General features: G+C 36.8%; 1 protein-coding gene across 2 annotated transcripts in view; it reads right to left on the bottom strand.

Annotated features, from left to right (window-relative positions):
* Window positions 1-24,566, bottom strand: part of RSF1 (remodeling and spacing factor 1) — a 146,008-nt gene that overhangs the window by 94,900 nt on the left and 26,542 nt on the right. For both annotated transcript variants that reach the window (XM_008524529.2, XM_008524530.2), the window contains exon 2: window positions 13,644-13,735. In XM_008524529.2, the coding sequence (XP_008522751.2) occupies window positions 13,644-13,735 (92 nt within the window). The remainder of the gene's footprint in view (window positions 1-13,643; window positions 13,736-24,566) is intronic.

Here is a 24,566-nt window from a genome sequence, read left to right as displayed (position 1 = left end):
GGGCAGGGCACCAGCCCGCTAGCGGCTGCCAGGACCACAGTCTCCGGCTGTGCACAGGCGGTGCAAGAGGTGCCCAGACTTCGTGTGGACGTGCTTGGGGAGTGGGTGGAGATCCAGCACCCAGCTCTGTGGCCCAAGGGGAACCTCCAGTGTCCGGCACCCACCAGCAGAGAAAGCCTCTGCTCGCCATTAGCGGGGAGGCCTCACCCAGCATTTGGAATGCCAGGAAGCTCCCAAAGAGCAGAATTCCCTGCGAGGCAGAAGACTGCCAGCTGCCGCCAGGCCCACGGACTCTGGCAGTGTCCCAGACGAGGCAAGGGGCTCCCAGAGATTCTGTGGGAGTGGTGTGGGGCTGGGTGGAGCTCCAGTGGAACAGCTACGTGGCCCAGGAGTGAACTCCAGGTTCCCACAGCAGCCTCAGCGAAAGCCTATGCAAAGCACTAGTGGAGAGGTCCCGATCGGCGATCACAAGGCTGGAAGGCCCTGGAGCAGAAGTACCATGGCTAAGTGAGCTAACCACAGACTGCAGAAGATACCCATAGCTCTGCTGGGACCTATAGTGGACAAGTGTGATCTTGTGGGCTCTGTTAGGGACAAAGCGGCGATTATAGGTGATCCTGCTCTTGGCTGCTGGGAAAGTCCACAACACTGCTGCAGACGACAAGGAGGGAGTGCATCTAAGTGGGCTGCAGCAGTAGGCACCAGCAGCCTGAGGCCCCCGTGCGACTGCCCCCACAACTGATGAGGGACCCCACGGACCACTGTGACCACAAGGAGGGGCCCAGGTCCAGTCAGTAACAGCTGATAGGGTTCCTGGTTGGTGCAGTCTAAACAGCTACTCACCCCACACCAGTTGCAACAAGTGGAAGCAGCGACTAAACTCTATCTCTATGCGGAGGCACAAATCCTCACCATCAAGCAGTATGAAAAAATATATTAAATCTCCAGACCAGAAGGAAAATGATAAGCACCCAGAAAACAATCCCAAAGACAATGAAATCTATAACCTAAATGACAATGATTTCAAAACTGCCATGATTAAAAAACTCAACGAGTTAAAAGAGAATTCAGATAGACAACTCAATAAGTTCAGGAGATATGTCACAAAAGAGCTTCACACTGTAAGGAAGAACCAATTAGAAATACTGGAGATGAAGAAAACAATGGAGGAGATTAAGAAAAATCTGGGCTCTCTGAAGAGTAGGGTCGATAATATGGAGGACAGAATTAGCAATTTGGAGGATAGGAATATAGAAATGCTGCAGACAGAGGAGGAGAGAGAACTAAGACTAAAAAGAAATGAAGAAACTCTCCGAGAATTATCCGACTCAATTAGGAGATGCAACATAAGGATTATAGGTATACCAGAAGGAGAAGAGAAGGAGAAGGGGGCAGAAGGCCTGTTCAAAGAAATAATAGCTGAGAACTTTCCAAACTTGGGAAGAGAGATGGAACTTCATGAGACAGAAGCCAATAGATCTCCAAACTTTATCAATGCAAGAAGACCAACCCCAAGGCATATAGTAGTGAAGCTAGCAAAAGTCAACGACAAAGAGAAAATACTAAGGGCAGCCAGGCAGAAGAAAATAACTTACAAAGGAACCCCAATAAGGCTATCAGCAGATTTCTCAGGAGAGACCTTACAGGCTAGAAGAGATTGGAATGAAATATTCAAAACTCTGAAGGACAAAAACCTGCAGCCAAGAATACTCTACCCAGCGAAAATATCCTTCAAATACGGTGGAGAAATAAAAACTTTCCCAGATAAACAAAAGTTAAGGGAGTCCATTGCCACAAAACCTCCTCTTCAAAGAATGCTCAGGAAGAACCTCATACCGGAAAAATCAAAAAAAGGAAAGGGGTTACAAAACCCAGAACAAAGGAGATAAGCAGAAGGACAATAACAGAAAGTAGCAGCTCTCTATCAGAACGGGTTAGCAAAAGTTAAATAAAACATTAAAGATAAACGGAATGGAAACAACAAGAATAAATATAACCTAGTCATTTTAACCACAAACTCACAACACAAAAAAGAGGAAAAAAAAAATCTGATAATAACAACCTAGAAGGAGAAGAGAAAAGGGATGGAACGTTTTAAGGAAATTAAGAGGGTATCAGAAAAAGGACTATCTCATCTACAAGATGTGTTATACAAACCACCTGGTAACCAGTAAACAAATAACACGAATAAAGACACTAATTACAAATAAGAAGAAAACCAATACAGAAATTTACCTACTTGAATTAGGAATCCAAAAATCATGGGAGGAGAAACAAAGGGAATGCAAAAGAACCAGAAAACAAGTGATAAAATGGCAGCAGTAGGCCCCCACGTTTCAATAATCACTCTAAATGTAAATGGATTGAACTCTCGAATCAAAAGACACACAGTGGCAGGATGGATCAAAGAACAAGATCCAAGAATATGCTGCCCCCAGGAAAGACACCTCAGCCCCAAAGACAAATACACACTCAGAGTGAAGGGATGGAAGACAATACTCCAAGCTAATAATGAACAAAAGAAAGCAGGCGTTGCCATACTTATATCAGACAAAGCAGACTTCAAAGCAAAACAGAAAAAGAAAGACAAAGAGGGGCAGTATATAATGATAAAAGAGACACTCCACCAAGATGACATAACACTTATAAATATATACGCACCCAACACAGGAGCACCAAAACTTGTAAAGAAACTATTAACAAAACTACAAGGAGACATCAACAACAATACAATAATAGTAGGGAACCTCAACATCCCATTAACACCAATGGATAGATCATCCAGACAGAAAATCAACAAGGAAATTACAGAATTAAATGAAAAGTTAGACCAGATGGACTTACTAGATATATACAGAACACTTCATCCAAAAACAGCAGGTTACACATTTTTCTCAAGTGCGCATGGAACATTCTCAAGGATAGACCATATCTTGGGAAACAAAGCAAGCATCAATAAGTTCAAGAGGGTTGAAATAACATCGAGCACCTTTTTGGATCATAATGCAATGAAACTAGAAATCAACTACAAGAATAAAGCTGGGGAAGGGGCAAAAATGTGGAGACTAAACAACATGCTACTGAACAAACAATGGATTATTGAAGAAATTAAAGAAGAAATCAAATATTATCTGGAGACAAATAAAAATGAAAACACACCATACCAACTTATTTGGGACACAGCAAAGACAGTCCCAAGAGGGAAATTCATTGCAATACAGTCTCACTTGAATAAGCAAGAAAAATCTTACATAAACAACCTCAACCTAACCTAACAGAACCTAACCAAATTAGAAAAATAAGAACAAACAAAACCCAAAGTCAGTAGAAGGAGAGAAATAATAAAAATTAGAGCAGAAATAAACGATATTGAAACAAAAAAGACAGTAGAAAAGATCAGTGAAACAAAGAGTTGGTTCTTCGAAAAAATTAATAAAATTGATAAACCTTTAGCCAGACTCACTAAGAATAAAAGAGAGAAGTGTCAAATAAATAAAATTAGAAATGAGAGAGGAGAAATCAGAACAGATACCGAAGAAATACAAAGGATCATAAGAGAATATTATGAAAAACTATATGCCAACAAATTGAACAACCTAGAAGAAATGGATAAATTCCTAGACTCATACAACCTCCCAAAACTGAATCAGGAAGAAACAGAGAATCTGAATAGACCAATCACAAGTAAAGAAATAGAAACAGTAATCAAGAACCTCCCCAAAAATAAGAGTCCAGGACCAGACGGCTTCTCTGGAGAATTCTACCAAACATTCAAGGAAGATTTAATACCTATCCTTCTCAAACATTCCAGAAAATAGAGGAAGATGGAGCACTCCCTAATACATTCTATGAAGCCAACATCACCCTGATCCCCAAACCTGACAAGGACAACACAAAGAAGGAAAACTACAGGCCGATATCACTGATGAACATAGATGCAAAAATCCTCAACAAAATTTTGGCAAACCGAATACAGCAATACATCAAAAAGATTATACACCATGATCAAGTGGGATTTACACCAGGGACATAGGGATGGTTCAACATCTGCAAATCAATCAACGTGCTTCACTACATTAACAAAAGGAGAAACAAAAACCACAGGATTATCTCAATAGATGCAGAGAAAGCATTCGACAAGATCCAACATCCATTTATGATAAAAACCCTCAATAAAATAGGTATAGAAGGAAAGTACCTCAACAAAGGCCATATATGACAAACCCACAGCCAACATCATATTCCACAGACAAAAACTGAAACCCATCCCTCTCAGAACAGGAACAAGACAAGGGTGCCCACTTTCACCACTCTTATTCAACATAGTACTGGAGGTTTTGGCCAGAGCAATTCTGCAGGAAAAAGAAATAAAAGGAATCCAAATAGGCAAAGTTGCAGGGTATAAAATCAACATACACAAATCAGTAGCATTTCTATATGCTAACAGAAGAAGATCTCGAGGACTCAATCCCATTCACGATTGCAACAAAAGGAATAAAATACCTTGGGATAAATTTAACCAAGGAAGTGAAAGATCTATACAAGGAAAACTACAAGACCTTCTTGAAACAAATCGATGACGACATAAAGAAATGGAAAGACATTCCATGCACATGGATTGGAAGAATAAACATAGTTAAAATGTCCATATTACCTAAAGCAATTTACAGATTCAACGCTATCCTAATCAGAATCCCAATGACATTCTTTACAGAAATTGAACAAAGAATCCTAAAATTCATATGGGGCAACAAAAGACCCCGAACTGCTAAAGCAATCCTGAGAAAAAAGAACAAACCTGGAGGCATCACAATCCCTGACTTCAAAACATACTACAAAGCTACAGTAATCAAAACAGCATGGGACTGGGACAAAAACAGGTGCACAGATCAATGGAATAGAATTGAAAGCCCAGAAATAAAACCACACATCTATGGACGGCTAATCTTCGACAAGCGAGCTGAGGGCCTACAATGGAGAAAAGAAAGTCTCTTCAACAAATGGTGTTGGGAAAACTGGACAGCCACATGTAAAAGAATGAAAATTGACCATTCTTTTTCACCAGTCACTAAAATAAACTCAAAATGGATCAAAGACCTAAAGATTAGACCTGAAACAATAAGTCTTCTAGAAGAGAATATCGGCAGTACACTCTTTGACATCAGCTTCAAAAGAATCTTTTCGGACACCATAACCCCTCAGACGAGGGAAACAATAGAAAGGATAAACAAACGGCACTTCATCAGACTAAAGATCTTCTTCAAGGCAAGGGAAAACAGGATTGAAACAGAAAAACAGCCCACTAATTGGGGAAAAATATTTACAAGTTATTTACCCGACAAAGGGCTAATCTCCATAATATATAAAGAACTCACACAGCTCAACAACAAAAAATCAAACAACCCAATCACAAAATGGGCAGGGGACATGAAAATTTCTCCAGAGAAGACATACGGATGGCCATTAGACACATGAAAAGATGCTCATCATTACTAATCATCAGGGAAATGCAAATCAAAACTACACTAAGGTATCACCTTACATCTGTTAGAATGGCAAAAATATCCAAAACCAAGAGTGACAAATGTTGGAGAGGCTGTGGAGAAAAAGGGAACCCTCATACACTGTTGGTGGGAATGCAAACTGGTGCAGCCACTATGGAAAACAGTATGGAGATTTCTCAAAAAGTTAAAAATAGAAATACCTTATGACCCAGCCATCCTACTACTGGGTATCTATCCTAAGAACCTGAAATCAGAAATTCCAAAAGTCCCATGCACTCCTATGTTCATCGCAGCATTATTCACAATAGCCAAGTCATGGAACCAACCTAAGTGCCCAGCAACTGATGATTGGATAAAGAAGATATGGTACATATATATACAATGGAATACTACTCGGCCATAAAAAGGGACAAGGTCATCCCATTCACAACAACATGGATGGACCTTGAGGGTATTGTGTTGAGTGAAATAAGCCAGACAGAGAAAGCCGAACTCTGTATGACTCCACTCATAGGTGGTAGTGAACATACAGACAAACAGAACTGATCAGTGGTTACCAGGGGAAAGGGAGGGTGGGGGGAGGGCACTAGGGGTGAAGTGGTGTACCCACAACATGACTAATAATGATGTACAACTGTAATTTCACAAGGTTGTTAACTATCATAATCTTAATAAAAATAAAAAATAAAAAAATAAAATAAAAAAATAAAGATAGTGGTGGGTGTCTCTCTCTACTTGCTAGATGGGATGCTGCCCAATTCATGAATCGCTGAATAAAGCAAATTAGATCTTCTAAATAAATAAATAAAGATAGTGGTGACATCAAAAAAAAAAAAATTTATTCCTAGGCTACACTATATGTTGATGAGAGGTTGGCAGTGGCTCTGCTACATAGCATCTTCACCTCAAAATGAGCAGCATTTACTTATTTCTAGTATCAGTAATCATAGCAAAGTGAATAGAGAACATGGTGTAACATTTTCAAAAGTGTAACACATCACTTTTCCTTGCATTTTACGGACCAAAGCCAAGTCACATAGCCATGTCTGAATTCACTAGCACGGGAATATATACACTTCCCAAAGGGAATCATATCTTTTGTAGTTGTCCCACACAAATCTGGAACCCCCATCCCGTTTTCCTAAGTTTATGGCCACCAGGGAAGAGTTGACGTTTTCCAACCTACTTTACAAATAGGTAGGACCATGTGCCTGTGTTCTTACCAACGGAACAACAGGAGTAATGAATATATGCAACTTCTGCTTCACTTCTTATAACAAAATTGCTTGCTCTGGACTTTCTTTCCCCTTCCTGCAGCTGAAGCACATTCTAAAACACAAAAAGGCAAAATGCCCTAGGGTAGAACAATAATAGAAGGAACCTGGATCCCTGAATAATCTCATGGAACACAGATGCCCCCAGAGTCTAGATCAGTCAGATTGTTATAATAGAGAAAAATAAATTTATTGCTTGTTTAAGTAATTATATTTTGGAGTCTGTTTGTTACATTAGTTTAGTCTCTACCCTAATATAGATTCACTTTATTTTTCTGAGTAAAGATGTTCAATATACTGGCCTTGGAACTCAGAAGATTCAGGATGAAAACATGAATCATTAGCATACGCGATTTCAAGTCATGGGAATAAATAAGATCATCTAGGGAGAGTATATTAAATGAGACTAGAGGAGGGTCTAGACCAAAGCACTGTAGTACAGAAACTTTAGAAGCTTAGACAAAAAGAAATACCTGGAAAAAGACACTACTACAGGCAGAAGGAAAATCAGGAAAGTAACATAAGAGCCAAAAAGAAGAGAGTGTTTCAAGGAAACAACAACTAGAGAATTGAGAAGATATGGACTAAAAAGTTATCATTTGAATTTAACAATAAGGAGACCCCTCAAACCCTCACACTGTAAAAGAAAAGAAGAAAAATTTGAATGGACTGAGGAGTGAATAGCAGGCAAAGAAACAGAACAGCAAATTAAAAAAAATATTTCAAGAGATTTGGCTATAAAAGTAAGATAGACAACTTCCAGGTGGCCCATAATGATCTTTACCTCCTGGTATTCACTGCCCTTACGTGATTCTCTTCCTGCCACTGGCCCCCCTGCTTTGGTTATGAGCCAAATCTAGTATTTCATTCTAAAACACAGAATATGGCAAAAGTCACATGTCATTTCTAAAATTCGGTTACAAAAAGACATGACTTTTGTCTTAGGTGCTCTCTCTCTCACTCACTGGCTTTGTTGCAATCTTGTAAGCTGCCCCATGGAGCTGCAATGCTGTGCACTGCCCTATGGAGAAGCCATGACAAGGAACTGAATTCTGTCAACAGCCAGGTAATTGAGCTTGGACGTGGATCCTCCCCCAGAGGAGCCTTCAGATGAGATTGCAAGCCAGGCTGACAGCTTGACTACAGCCTTACGAGACTTTGAGCTAGAGGCACCCAGCCAGGCCACATTCAGATTCCTCACACACAAAAACTGTGAGATAATAAACGTTCAATGTTTGTTGTCTTCAGCTGCTATGTTTTGGGGTGATTTGCCATGAAAGTAATAGATAACTAATAGAAAGGTGAAGAAATGAGTATGAGTAACAGGTGAAGGGAAATAAAGAGTTAAGAGAGAGTTTAAAATTCTTTAACAAAATATAGACTTCAGCATGTCAAAAAGGATAAGGGAAAAATATACACCTACAAATAAGGTGTGTTTGTGTGTGCATGTGTGTACAAACTTTACTTACAGAGCAGCAGTCTTAAAAATTAGGAAAAAGGACAGTAAATATAGGTATGAAATTAGCGAATCTCAATAAATATCTAAGTAGAAAAATTATTTTTTAATATTGAAGAAGGATCTAGAATATGTTAAGTAAGGCCATAAAACAAATCTCAACAAAATTAATGGGATCAAAATCATACAAAGTATGTTCTCCTACACAATTAAATGAAATTAGAAATCAATAACAGGAAAAAATTGGAGAAATTCATAAATATGTGGAAATTAAACAACGTACTACAAAATAATCAATGGGTCAAAGAAAAAAATCACAGGGAAAAAAGAAAATACATCGAGATGAATGAAGACAAAATACAACATACCAATCTATAGACTGAAGCTAAAGCAGGGATAAGATGGAATATAATAGCTGAAAATTCCTATATTAAAAAAGAGGAAGATCTAAAATTAATAACCTAAACTTCTACCTTAAGACATTAGAAAAGAAGAGCACACTAAACCCAAAGCAAGTAGAAGAAAGGAAATAATCAAATAGAAAAACAACAGAGAAATTCAACAAAACCAAAAAGTTAGTTCTTAAAACTATCAATCAAATTGACAAACTCTAGCTACACTGACCAAGAAAAAAAGAGAACACTCAAATTAGTAAAATAAGGAAAGAAAGAGCGGTCATTACTACTGAATTTACATAAGTAAAAAGGATTATAAGTGAATACTATGAACAACGGTATGCTAATAAACTAGATAAGCTAGATAAAATGGACAATTTCCTAGAAAAATGCAAACTACTGAAATAGACTCAAGGAAAAATATAAATATGAATAGATCTATGAAAAATAAAAAGACTGAATTTTCCAACAAAGAAGCCCAAGCCCAGATGGCTTCACTGTTAAATTCTCATAAATGTTTAAAGGATTAATACTAACACTTCACAAACACTTGTAAAACAATAAGAGGGGAAAACCCCAACTGCTCATTCTGTGAGCCCAGTATTACCCAGATACCAAAAGCAGACAAACACATCTCAGGAAAACAGACCCATATCCCTGATGAATCCAGGCACAAAAATCTTCAAAAATAAGTTAACAAACTAAATCTAGCACCATATAAAAAAGAATTACGGACCAGGACCAAGCGGGATTGATTGCAGGGTTGTGAGGTTTCAACATGTAAAAACTAAATTAATCAACATAATACACCATATTAATAGAATAAAGGACAAAATTCATGTTATATCAATAAATGCAGAAAAAATGTTACACAAAATCCAAAAACTTTCATGATAAAAATACTCAATAAACTAGGAAAGGAAGAGAATTTCCTCAACCTGATAAAGGATCTATGAAAACCTGTTGGCTAACATCATACTCCCCATAGAATCAGGAACATGACAAGGATGTCTGTTCTCATCATTTCTACTCAACAGTACACCAGAGGTCCTAGTGAGATCAACTATGTAAGAAAAAGAAATAAAGGGCATCCAGATTGGAAAGGGGAAAGTAAAACTATTTATGCCTGCAGAAGACACAATCCTGTATATAGAAAATCTTAAGAATCCACACACACACAAAAAAAACTGTTTGAGCTAATAAAGTTTGGCGGTCGGAAGGTACAAGATCAATATACAAAAATTAGTTATATTCCTACACACTAGCAATGAATGATCTGAAAATGAAATTAAGAAGACAATTCCATTTACAATCCCATCAAAAACAACAAAACACTAAGGAATAAACTCAACAAAAGAAGTCTAAGACTGAACTCAGAAAACTACAAAACATCTTTGAAAGAAATTAAAAACCTAAATATTTCGAAAGACATCTTATTTTCATAGATCAAAAGATTCACTTTTGTTAAGAAGCCAATTCTCCCCAAACTTATCTACAGATTATACACAATCTTTATCCAAATCCTAGCTGGCATTTTTGCAGAAATTAATAAGCTGATTCTCAAACTCCTAAGTAAATGCAAGTGGTACAGAATAGCCAAAACAGTCTTGAAAGAGATGAAAACTTTCAAAATTTACCAAAAAGCTGCAGTAATCAAGACAGTATGGTACCTGCATAAATAACGACATATAAGTCAACAGAAGAAAGATTTCAGAAATAAACTCTTACATTTATGGTCAAGTGACTTTCTACAAGGATGTCAAAGCAATTCAATGGGGGAAAGAATAGTCTTTTCAACAAATGGTAATAGAACAACTGGATATCCACATGCCAAAGAATGTAGTTGAACTCTTGTCTCATAGCATATACAAAAATCAACTTAAAATGGATCATAGATCTAAATGTAAGAGCTATACTACAAAGCTCTTAGAATAAAATATAAGACTAGGGGCCAGCCCAGTGGGGCAGTGGTTAAGTGCACACGTTCCACTTCGGCGGCCCGGGGTTCGCCGGTTTGGATCCCTGGTGCGGACATGGCACCACTTGGCAAGCCATGCTGAGGTAGGCGTCCCACATATAAAGTAGAGGAAGATGGGCATGGATGTTAGCTCAGGGCCAGTCTTCCGCAGCAAAAAGAGGAGGATTGGCAGCAGTTAACTCAGGGCTAATCTTCCTCAAAACAAAAAAAAAGTAAAAAAAAAAAAAAATTTACTCTAAAAAAAATAAATTAATTAAATAAAATATAGGATTAAATCTTCATGACCTTGGGTTGGGCAATTGTTTCTTATATATGACACCAATGGACTACCCACAAAAGAAAAAAATAAATCGGACTTCATCAAAATTAAAACTTTCATGCATCAAAGGACATTGCATAGAAAGTGAAAAAACAACACAAGGAATGGGAGAAAATACTTGCAAATCACACAGCTGGTAAGGGTCTGGTATCCAGAATACATAAAGAACTCTTAAAACTCAACAACAAAAAAACAAACAAAAAATGGACAAGGATATTTAGACATTTTTCCAAAGAAGATATATAAAGGCCAACAAGCACATGAAAAGAATGCTCAACGTCGTTTAGTCATAAGAGAAATGCAAATCAAAACCATAATGAGGTAACACTTCACATCCACTAGGATGGTTAAAATCAACCAATCAATCAATCAATTAATTAATATAATAAGGGTGGGTGAGGAGGGATGTGGAAAAGTTGCACCTGCATACATTTCTAGTGGAAATGTAAAAGGATGCAGCTGCTTTGGAAAATAGTCTGGCAGTTCTTCAAAAAGTTAAACATAGAATTACCATATGACCCAGCAATTCTACTCTAGATATATACTCAAAAGAAACGAAATCACGTCTATCCAAAAACTGTACACAAATGTTCATAGCAGCACTATGCACAACAGCTAAAGATGGAAACAAGCCAAATATCATAAACTGAGAAGTAAATAAATATAATGTGGTATTATCCATACAATGGAATATTATTCAGGCATAAAAAGGAACAAAGTTCTGATATATGCTACAACATGGATGAACCTTGAAAACATCATGCTAAGCGCAAGAAGTCAGATACAAAAGGCCACATATTGTATGATTCTACTTATTTGAAACATCCAGAATAGGCAAACCCATAGAGTGAGAAAATAGATTAATGGTTGCTAAGGACTTGCAGAAGGGGGAATAATTGCTAATGGGTATGGGGTGTCTTTATGGGGAGATGAAAATGTTCTGCTTTAAACAGTTGCACAACCTTGTGAATATAGTGAAAAACACTGAATTGTAAACTTTCAAAAGGCAAATTTTATATTACGTGACTCTATCTCAATTTTTTAAAACTGTGCTAGTTCTGTGGTTGTGACCATAAAACTGAAGGGGTTTATAAAATCACCTCATCCTATTTCTCAGATTTTACGAAGAAACTGAGATACAAGGAGCAAAGCAGATTATCCATGGTCCTAAAGTTTGTTAACAGTACAGCTGGTAGTTACAAAAGATATTTCTACCTCAATTCTCAGAACATGTGAAAAACAAAAAAACAACCTCACTTTAACAAACAGATTTATTTACAAGAGACTACATCCTTTAAAATGTTATGTTAAAATCAGTGTCCTGAACCTCAATAAAATAATTGAAAAAAAAAAAGAAAAGAAAATGAGTGTCCTGAAATTCCAGTTCTCTTTTTAAGCTCCAGAACGTTGATTCTTAATCATTAATAAGTATTTTGTTAAAAGCAAAACAGAAACTTCACTGGTATTTTAAAAAGCACTCTGAATAGTTAAAAATTTACTCATTTATCATTCACAGTTTAATATATTTCAGAGATTTAATTAAACATTAGTTAATCAGGCTTTTAGAAAATCCCACAGCACCAAAGGTTTCAAATGCTGAGCCAATTCTGAAGTGCTTCAAATTCATGCAAAAATATTGGAATATATTTCATACTGAGTTTTTCAAAAGTTAAGACATTCCTACCATTTAGAGTTCAGGGTCTCTCCTTGAATCTGGGCAGAATTGTGGCTGCTTCAACCAACAGAGCATGGTGAAAGTGACCTTTCCAAATACGTGACCCAGAGAATCAGTGAGCTGATTAAAATGATTATTGTTCTATGGCACTTAATTTGGAGTGGTGTTTATATAGCAAAGATAACTAGAACAGCACATGTGACTTTTATAATAAAAACACGCAGCTCTTGTTCCCTCATGGTTCCTCTTTTCACAGCACTTTATAATCATACACATTCCTCCTCCCGCCCCAAAAAGCAGATAAGAAGATACAGGTATATATAAACATATCTATTTTTTAAAATAAGACAAGAAAATTACATAGCTTTTCAATCACCTGAAAATATAACCTAATATTCTGGTATGTTAAAGAATTCAAACTACCCCCAAAGGACATCATGGAGGTAGGTATAAACATCAGCTTAGGCTTCCAAAAATTGTGCGGTTCTCTAAGTTTGAATGCAATTCCAAACAACTTTTCCTGAATAGAAATGCCCTTAACAAGGTTTATCCTAAAGCAACCGTGTTCTCATTACCCAGCTCATTCTCATTAAGAATAGGTTTGGCCTTGTTGATAACTTAGAAGTCTCTCATATCGACCTAAAGGTCTTTGGACATCTCACCTTTTAAGTAAGAGACAAATTCTGGATCTGTCTATGCATACTGTGTGATCTTAAGGAAAAACAATTCTCTTGGGCCTTATCTGTATCTCACTTGATTTGATCGAGATGACTTTAAGGATTAAATGAGAAGACATGAAATGTCTTGAGCACAGTGTTAGGCACAAGAGACATAACACTTCTGAAATCTAACTTTAGGACTCAAGACTACTGCTTAGCAGCTGCAAAAGAGAATCACACACTGACAGTAATCATATGGATTTCTGAGTCCTATTTTGCAACTTTTAGTAGACTATATTAAATAAGTTAAGCATATTATGTAACATAACATCAATTTATGATAGAGTTTTCAGTAACAGACAAAGTAATTTAAGAATTTGTACCTTGATCAAATATTTCTCCCATCTGTCGGCTGTAACAGATTTGCCAATCTTCCTCATCAGCTTCAAATGGAGCTCCACTAATTCTTTTGGTACTTCAAAGGAAGAAAATATAATGTTAGCCAGGAAAATAAAACATTTGTAAATAGTTAAGATTATAAAAAAAGAACTTTGCCCAATGCTGAATACTTTTTCAAAATAGATGATGCGCATTTTAGCTATCATTTAGACCTCTCAATCAGAAAAGATTAAACTAGGGCAAGAAATAACTGAAAACCACTTTCTTAAAGATGAGCGGGAATATTCATGTTTTCTTTCAGAATATCATCAAGTCAGAGTGAACTTTAATGTAAGCAGTGGACCTCTGGGTGGTGATGACGTGTCAGTGTAGGCTCATCACTTGTAACCAATGCAGCACTGTGCTTGTGGATGTGGGGGAGGCTGTACATGTGTAGGTTCATCAGTTGTAACCAATGCAGCGCTGTGGATGTGGGGGAGGCTGTACATGTGTAGGCTCATCACTTGTAACCAATGCAGCACTGTGCTTGTGGATGTGGGGGAGGCTGTACATGTGTAGGTTCATCAGTTGTAACCAATGCAGCACTGTGCTTGTGGATGTGGGGGAGGCTGTACATGTGTTGGGGAAGAGGGTCTATGCGAACTCTCTGTATTTTGTGCTTAATTTCTCTGTGAATTTCAAACATAAAGTCTATTAAAAAAATCAAGTAAAAGTACTTAACCATATCACTAAAATTTCTACTCTGTTTGCTTCTCCTAACACATAATTGTTTTCTTTATGAGATTGCAGACCAAGACATAGATTCACAGAATTAGAAAGGAATCAAGGAACATAAATTCCAAAATGATGGATACCTCAGAATACAGGCTAATGGTTTTCAAATTGTTTCAGAAACCTACTCTTCCAATCTATCCCTTATCCAATGTGCTAAACCTCCTCTACAGCACCCCTACAGAGTGTTTGCTTGACAACCTCCAGGACAGAAAATTTACTTATCTTCAAAAGTTCTGATTATTAGAAGGTTACCCTTACACGAAGTCAAAATCTGCCTTCCTACACCTTCCTCCCTTGGTTCTTGCTCTTAATCTCTAGTTTCAAACACAATACTTTCAATTCCTCTTCTATTGGAACCTTCAAATATTTGAAGATTACTATATTCCCTCAGGTTCTCTATTCTAATTATAAACAAGAAAAGTTCCTTCAAATAGCTCCTGGGCGTGATCTGATTACGTCGTTTAACCATATTAATTAGACCTGAGGAAAATACGACATGCACACGCCTGTCAAATTCAGCATTTCCCAAATATCAAATACCACTAGTAACCTAGAAGAAATTACAGGTACGCTATCCAAAAAGGTTACATAATCAATACATTAGGAAAATACTAGATCCAAAAAAGAAAAAAAAAGTTTGTGTTTTACCACAGGACTTCTTGAAGTCTTTACCGATTGTCTTATTTGCACTGTGAATATCCAAGATAGGGATATAATTTGCAGCATTCTGTAATATATTTGATCAGAGAATCTCTTTCTGTGAAACACATAATATCTTATAGGATACAAGTGCTCTGAAATACAAGCTGGGAAATGATGGAGTAATCTTTTTCAGGCATTCTTTCAGATTTTTTATTCTCTACTAAAGCTACTTCTAACTTGAAATGCCCCTGAAGTATAAGAAAATATTTACCCATTTAACAAATTTCTGTGGGTCCGCTATTAGTAAGCAAGAAATAGTCTCTGCTCTTAATGAGCTTACTTAAGTGAGTCTTCCTAAAGGAGTAGATGGTGGGTGAGTTGGAGGTAAGATGGAGCAGCACAGGAGGGTTGGGTATAGACAAGTAAATAGACAATTATACTAAGCCAAGAGCTGAAGTATGGGATTGAGGGTGGAGTGGAGAAAAGTGGGGAAGGACACTGCTTACAGAAGTTAACAGCAGATGCAAAAGGCTGAAAAACAAAGTGCTCGTGGAACTAAAGGAATGGACACAGAAAAAGGGCATAATCATGAAGAGCCTTATAAGGCCAGGCTAAGAAGTTTACATTTTCTTTAAAAGTTTAAGCAAGACAGTGCTCTGTAATCCAGAAAGACCTCAATGACTGAATTGCAGGAAAACAGACTGCTTTTATTTGCTTGTTTGTTTTAGGAGGTGGGGTGCAGGGCAGTGATTACATGTAAATTTAGGAAAATATCAATCCAGAAAGACGAGAGTAACCTGAACTAAGGTAGACGTCATACAGAGAGAAGTGGGAAGATCTGAGAAATGTTTAGGAAACAAACAATAAAATTTAGTGATTGACTGGTTATGCAAAGTGACAGAGAAAGAGACAAGAAAACCCGAGGCACTGGCTTAGCCAATGACAATATAGTAGGAAGAAAACGCCCTGGGCTCAATTCTCAGTTCCCTCACTTTAATACAAAGAGACCACGATTCTGCTCAAGTTCTTTAAACACCAAATCTCAAATTCCTCATCTATAACAAAGGGCTGCCTTGGCTGTCTTACAGTTTTAAAACTGCAAAACAGTATATGAAGCTAAAACACCTTTATTTTTACTTTTGTGGTGATATTTGGGGAACCAAGGTGAGTTTCAATTTCTCCTTTTCTTTTTTCTGCAAATACAGGTAGACTTTATGATTCAAGCCTTCTTGAATCTTGCCTTCCTACATCTCAAACCTGCTATTTCCCCCATTTCCTCTAAGATATCACTGTATCTTCTCACTTCAGAAAAATACCTATATTGGGGCCAGCATGTGAACTTAACCACTAAGCCATCGGGCCGGCACCTTGTGATTAAAACTTTTTTTTTTAACTTTTTTTCCCCCTGCTTTATCTCCCCAAATCCCCCCTGGTACATAGTTATATATCTTAGTTGTAGGTCCTTCTAGTTGTGGTATGTGGGATGCCGCCTCAACGTGGCCTGACGAGTGGTGCCATGTCCGCGCCCAGGATCCGAACCAGCAAAACCCTGGGCCACCGCATCAGAGCACGCGAACTTAATCGCTCGGCCACGGGGCCGGCCCCGTGATTACAACTTTTAAGATCTACTCCCTCAGCAACTTTCAAATATGCAATATAGTATAGTATTAACTGTAGTCACCATCTGTCCATTACATCTCCAGGACTTATTTACTTTATAACTGGGAGTTTATACCTTTTGACTCCCCCTTTACCCATTTTACATCTTTCTTTTTGTACTAAGTATTCAAAACATACTGTGCATTTTATACTTACAGCACATCTGAATTCACACTAGCCATACTTCAAGTGCTCAAAAGTCACTTATGGCTAGTGGCTACTGGATCGGATTACGTAGAGCTCGCATATTTAAAACTAAAATTTATAACCCACAATTTACTAACAATTTATTTATATATTTTTGAGATATAACTGACATATAACATTATATTAGTTTCAGGTGTACAACACAATGATTCGATATTTATATATATTGCAAAATGATCACCACAATTAGTTAACATTTGATTTATTTATTTTTTTTTGTTACAAATAGAACTGACAAGCTGATAACCCTTATGGACTATAGAAGCTGTCAATATTTTTTATTGATAAGAAACAAGAAAAACAAAGACAAAAATTAATCAACATTATAATTAAACTGAAAATATCAAAATTCCCATATTTTATATTCTCTAAAACAGGATTCTCTATTCAATAGAACATTCTAGGATGATGGAAATATTCTATATCTGTACTTTCCACCACAGTAGCCATTAGCTACATGTGACTATTGAGTACTTGATATGTGGCTAATAAAACTGAGGAACTAAACTTTTAATTTTATTTATTTTTAAATTAATTTAAATAGCCAAAAATGGCAAGTGGCTATGATTCTGGACAGTGCAGCTGTGAATTATCAATCATATTTTTAAAACATAGGATTATTTTCTAAAACATGCACTGACAATCTGTAAATTCACTTATTTATCACCTGGAACATTTTCTAAGTAGTCACATTTTCAGAACTTTAGGTAATTATTAACTTCATTCTAAAGAATTATCTACTAACCAACTTCATGTCATTCTGAAAAATAATAGGTTTTGTTCCAATTAAACCGCTCTCCACCTTTTCACGTGATAGATTTCATATGTAACCTTTAACAGAGCTGTTTCATTCACAAGGCCTCCGGAGATGAAAGACTCTGAAGCAGAAGAAAAGGTCGGGGCTGTGTGAATTCATGGAGGGTCTGCCAGGAGGATGCAGGTATGAAGCAGCAGAAAGTGGCAGAACCCCAGAGTGCATTACTGATCCAATCACTCAAAGATGCTCTATTATTTTGACATTTTTCTAAGCATCTTTGCAGCACCAAGCCTTAAGGATGCTGCTGCTTCTGCAATTCTAGTCTTGTTACTTATAATTCTGCTTTTTGAACGGCAAAATTTACGGCGGCTCACAATAACTAAATGACATAATTCTTCTCATTTCTCAGTAAAGTCTTTTACTCAAACTTCCTCTATGCTTATAAGCAGAGATACACTTAGTCACAAAAACAGCAGATTTTAGGGAGGCCATTGTTAAAAGAACACTGATTTCACATACAGTGATTGAAAGATAAGCTTACAATAAGCTTTTCCTTACTGCCCAGTTTTTACAAACTATGTTGGTGAAGCACAGTTTTAACAGTAATGAGAATGGTCCTACAGGCTGCTTGATCTTCGAAATAACTGTCCATATTTGTATACCTTATCTTCAAGGAGTTCATTTAACCAACCAGCCTGAAGTTTTCTGAAAAGCAAAGAAATGGCTCAAGACTATGAACTGTAACTTAGGCCACTATCTGAAAAGCTATACTTCAGAGATGCCAGGAAAAAATAATATAAATCACTAAGCTCAGCCTATTACCATTATGGAAAAAAATTAATCCAAGAATAGTTGTTATGCAGGCAGACAAACTATAGGGTATCTGCCGCTCCACTTTAGGATTTTGAGTTTTCACTGAGAATCATATTCACCATATGAAACACACCAAACATGGCTTAGATTATTTCAGAACCAAAACTGTGAAAATGTCTCTTCTACAAAGAAAAGTAATCTGTGTACAGTTGTCCCTTGACATCCGTGGGGAATCGGTTCAAGGACCCCTGCGGATACCAAAATCCACAGATGCTCAAGTCCCTTACATAAAATGGAGTAGAATTTGCATATAAGCTACACACGTCCTCCTATAAACTTTGAATCATCTCTGGAATACTTATATTACCTAATACAATGTAAATGTTATATAAATAGTTATTGTACTGTATTGTGTAGTGAATAATGACAAGAAAAAAGCAGTCTCACTTTCAGAACATTAGGTAATTAGTTATGTTCAGTACAGATGCAACCATCCGTAGGCCTTTAGATCCCGGTTGGTTGAATCCATGGATGCAGAACCCGTGGATATGCAGAGCCAACTGTACCACAAATACAAGCACAGCTGGAGGTTGTGATAACTAGCAATACAGCACTCCTTCCTGAAGGAGAAAGTAGATGTTTCTTTATGGAGAGGAAAGACCTCTGGGTAAGATAACGTGAGTGACCCTCACATCAGTCAGTCTTTAAAGGGTTACTCTTTCCTTATACTTAACAAACAGCATCCTGGCAGAGGGAATCTGAGGTACATATTTAAGGCAATGGCTTCCAGTACCTTCTGTTTCCAAATCTAAACAGAAGACTCTATTCGCTTTCTCTCTATTCAATTTAATACTCTTGATGGGGGGACGTGGGGAGTGAGTGGGGGAGGGAGAGAGGAGAGAAAAGACTCAAAACAAATTTAAAAAGAAAGAGATAGTGATGTGATAGTATTTAAGGAAGAGAAGGGATTTTCCCAACATTTTTGTCCCCAATAATTTCAAACCTAGTGAAAAGTTGAAAGACTAGCACACCCTTCACCTAGATGCACCAATTGCTAACATCTTAGGGAAACATTTTACGTAGGGTAAAACCATCAAGGAAAGGTTTCTAACAAAGATGAGACCATAAAGCAGCAACTAATGAAGCCACCAAAGGGAAGAACATGCCAAGCACAAAAAAATGAGGGTAGAAAAGTCCTGAGGCAACCAAAAGCTTCCAGTGTGGCTGGAAAGAAGAAAGAGTAGAGGATGCTGCTTGTAGAAGTAATCAAAAGTCAAACCTTATAAAGCCTTGGGGGCCATGTAAAGAATTTTGATTTTATTCTAAGTGTAATGAGAACTCAAGGGAGGAATTTAGGAAAAGTTTCATAATTTGATTTAAAATTTTACAAGACCATTCTGTGTCTAGGATCCGCTTCAAAATAATCTAGGGGCCGTAGGTAGATGGGGTTATAGATGAAACAAAATTACAAAACTACACTAAAGCTGGGTGATGGGCACTTTAAAGTTCATTACACAACTTTTTACTTTTGTATCTGTTTCACATCTTCCATAATTTAAAAAGGTATAGGGGATGTGGAGACCACTTGGGTTGCTCTAAGAGGAATGAATTGGAGGGGGACAAATACAACTAATTAGGAGGCTATTGCCACACTTCAAGCAAGAGATAACGACGTCAGACAGGCTGTGGCACTACAGATGCAGAGAAGTACCTTCAAGGAAAACTGCAAAATCTAGAAATTTTTTAAATTTCTAAAAAATTTTCTAACAAGCACTTTCACTAATCTTAATCTGAGGAACTACTACCTATCTTCCTTCTATGTGAGCCCTATGAATTTGTTCCTTTTTTAAAAGCAGAAACTATGACTTTTTGTTTAATCACAATCATAATTTTGAAAGGCGACATATACACATAGATATTTAATAATAAAGTCAAATAAATTTATTTGTACCATGTCTTATTTCTGATGCTCTTCATCACTTCAAATGTTCACATTCACTTAAAAGCCTGCACCTAGTATGTCAATTAAGAATTCTTACAAACTGTATTATATGTGTATTATGAAAAGCACAAAACAGAGTCAGGAGAAAGAGGTGCAAACCTCAATTTTCTCATCGATAAATGGAGTTGTACCAGATGATCTAAAGTGCTCCAGCTCTAATATTCAATGTCTATGCCTAGATATTGAGGCAGGTATTTATTTGCCTTATAATAACACAACACTCAATCATAGGATCTTAGAATTTTTGAACTGAAAGCAATGATCTAATTCATACTTTCTGATAGACTAGAAAATTTAGCAATTAAATGTCATATGAATTGCCCAAGATCCAACAGGCAAAGCAAGAGCCCAGACCTCTGGCCTTCCAATCCAGGGCTCTTTCTAATGTTTCTTTAAGCATCAAATGGATGGCAGAATCATTCAGAAGCCCTAATTAGTCAATCAAGCTACCTTTCCTGCAAAGCTCCTATCTGGGTTTTGATCTTGGGTTGCTCCTGCCTTTGCACTCTGAGGGATTCTCCCTTTCTAAAATGTAATCGAGATAATAATTGCTGTGGCAACAGAAAGATTAATATTATTCATCTCAATTCATTCTTTTTTTTAACGGCTTTGAGATGTGATTCACATACCCATACAAATCATCCATTTAAAACAGACAATTTAATGGGTTTTCGTATATTACATGATTAATTTTTTAATTCTGGTAAAATACACGTAACACAAAATTTGCCATTTTAACCATTTCTTTTTTTTAGGACGATTAGCCCTAAGCTAACATCCGTGCCCATCTTCCTCCACTTTCTATGTGGGATGCCTGCCACAGGATGGCTTGACAAGTGGTGTGTAGGTCTGCACCTGGCATCCGAACCAGTGAACCCTGGGCTGCCAAAGCAGAACGTACGAACCTAACCACTGCACCACCGGGCTGGCCCCCATTTTAACCATTTTTAAGTGTACATTCCAGTGGCATTAATTACACTCACAATGTTGTGCAATCATTACCACTATTTTCCAATCCATTCTTACAGTGAAAAGTTTTGAAAGAGTCACACTACTTCCAAAGTGCTTTCTGGAAAATTTTTAAGTATAAAAGTAAAGTTCATCATAGTATATATTCTCAATGGGGGCAATATTTTCCCAAGGGGGCAAAAACTGATCCTTGAGGAGGTAAAAAATCTCAAATAACGGTTTATGGTTCTCCACAGCTTAACCCTGTCTGACAAAATCTTATTCTTTAGTATTTAATTTCTCTTGCTAGAGACAAATTAATTTAAAATTAAATTAAACTAAAATTTTCTCTTTAGGTGTGTGATCATGAAAAAAAGGTTGAGAAACTGTGCTTTAGAATTGAAAAGCAAGCACTGCTACTCAAAACGTAAAACACTACCTGTGATAATGCTCAATCTGCAAAAGGCTCTATCCCACTGAAACCCCAGCCAAGTTGTAAAGTGCCTAGCTACCCATAAGAACTGATTTTATCCATAATGTCAAACAGAATAATGGAAAAATTATCTTGCAATTTTAATATTTAAAGAAAGCAGAAAATCAAGCACATCAGCTAAAAAATTGTTTTAAATTCACCCCAAATGCTGATAATTAAGAGAAACAACAACTAAGGATAAATATGAAAGAGAAAGAAAATAAAAGTAGGTTCTTTGACATCATACAGTCTTAATTCTCTTTATAGTCACACTTTGTAATTATCTATCATCTATTTCCTCTTCTTCCTTTCCCATCCTTAGATGAAGATAAGGGCCAGATCCATCCGCCCTTTTCATCACTGTATTCTCAGCACAGTTCCTGGTTCATTCAACTATTTGACAACTAGAATAGGGACAAGAAAATAAATGAGAAGGAAAGTAACAGGGAGAGAAGGAGTGAGGAAAGTTAAAAAAAAAAAAGTTCTGCAGAAGGCTAGGAAAAAAAGAGAGTTCCTGTAGGTGTGAAAAAGAAATTATCTGAAATAACAGTATGCAGGCAAGTGATGAGGATGATGAGATGAAAAAGATGGCAAAGTGTTTTGGGTTTCAGTTCACGGTGTAAACCATCAGGTGATACCACTAACCCAAGGCACCTCTGCAGTTTTGGGGTTCTTTTCCTTCTCTCCCTTTTGAGGAGTGGAATGGGGGAGGTGAATGCTCCCATGGATGTTTGTATAGAGGAGTAAATAATGAAGTCTATATGTTAAGACTAAATCTCTAACTAAAGAAACACCTACACAGTGATTTCCTAACGTGCGACCTCTATAAAGTGCCAGGCTTCTATCCTCATCATTTCTGTCCCATAGTATTTAAAAACTTGAACAGCACACTAGAGCATGCCTTTATGATTCAAGATCATGATTTTAAGGTATTATGATATCAGTTTGATGTTTCTATTAAAGAAAATTCTGCAGATCTATGACCTTAAATTAAAAGAACTCCACTTCTTTATGAAATTTATATTGTCTTTATTCCTTGCTAACAAGTGATCAGTTCACACTTTTCTTGTAATTAACAGTCATTTGACAAGCAGAGATAACTAGATCAGTAACATACTATATTATCTTACAGTTTCCTGAAGTCTTGGCAGAAAGCATAACAAAATGGGTTCATTATAATTTCTACAAATACTTCAATAAATGGGAAAATATATATGAAAACACTTTATAAACCATAAAGCAATATACAAACCAAAGTTACTGTTATTCACCACCAGATGGTGATCATGTCTTACTTAAGGCAAAATGCTGACACCTTTTTTGGGGGCCAGTCAGCTGACTGCTAAAAATGATCAATAAACAAACCAAAGTGTCTGAATAAAATGTTGGTGATTTTTAAGTATGTTGAACTGAAACATCAGCAAAACACAAGCAATAAAAGGCTCTTTCTGAAGACTTCTAAAGAAATTGATTTGTTCATGTGAACATCTGATAACTCTAGAATTTAAGGAAAAAGACAACAGTGCATGTGTTTCTGGCAGTCTTATATTAGTTATTTAACCATTCATACAACCCTGAACTTCTTTAACTGCAGACAGAGAAACTTCTACTCAGCAAAATGTTAACACTAAACTTTTTAGAAAAAAAGAAAAACATAACCAAAAAAACCTTTGTTATGAAAATGTTAAAACAAACCCTAAAACAGAGACTAGTACAATAAAATCTATAAACACACTACCCCACTTCAACAATCAACATATGACCATGAGACTTTTTCCACTCCATGTGTTATTTTAAAGCAAATCCAGGTATCATGATGTCATCCATAAATATTTCACTTTGTATCTCTGAGGAATAAGGACTCTTTTAAAGTAACCATAATACTATTATTACCACCTACAATTAATAACTCCTTAATGTCATAAAGTTTCCAGTCAATTAAGTAATTTTTAAAAATGAAATTACATTTTGTTACATCTGTAGGAGATGCTGGGAACACCTCACCTCTATCCTCTCGGCACTCACCACTTCTGATTCCAGTGCAGTCCAACCTGCAAGCGTGTGCAAGTCTTTGTATGAGGGTTTGTTCTGACTACAGAGCAGGGGAATTAACCGTTCCTGGGAGCAGCCCTCAACCAGTAACAGACAGAAGCTCCTTTACCCCTTGACTGGGATAAATCTGAGATATGATCTACACTCTCTCTCAGAGCTCAACAGGAAGATTCAGCCCTATTTGCCTATAAAGTAACTTACTTGATAACACATCCTGTATTGCCTTTTTTTCCCTTTTCCCAGTCTCACTTAGCCCTCCCTTATCAGTGTTTCCTGGCATCACTTTCCAAATAAACCTCTTACATTCACACTTTTGTCTCAGCATCTACTTCTTGTGGAATCCAACATATAAGACAACCTCTTAGTTTTAAATAAAAGCTATGCACATCCTAAGAAAATTCAAACAAAAATTTCTGCAAATATGTCCCAAAGAGTTTACAAACAACCCAAAAGGCATACAAATATCCCATTTTAAAGAACTCTTTTTCCTAGTTTCAGGATAGCTGAGATCTTAATGAAATTTTTGAAAGTGTTCCATTGAGATTGTTCAGTTATACTGAAAAACTAACATCTCTGGCTCT

This window comes from Equus przewalskii, chromosome 6 (assembly GCF_037783145.1).
Source record: "Equus przewalskii isolate Varuska chromosome 6, EquPr2, whole genome shotgun sequence".
In the NCBI taxonomy this organism is placed as follows: Eukaryota; Metazoa; Chordata; class Mammalia; order Perissodactyla; family Equidae; genus Equus; species Equus przewalskii.
This window is presented reverse-complemented; position numbering and strand designations above follow the sequence as displayed.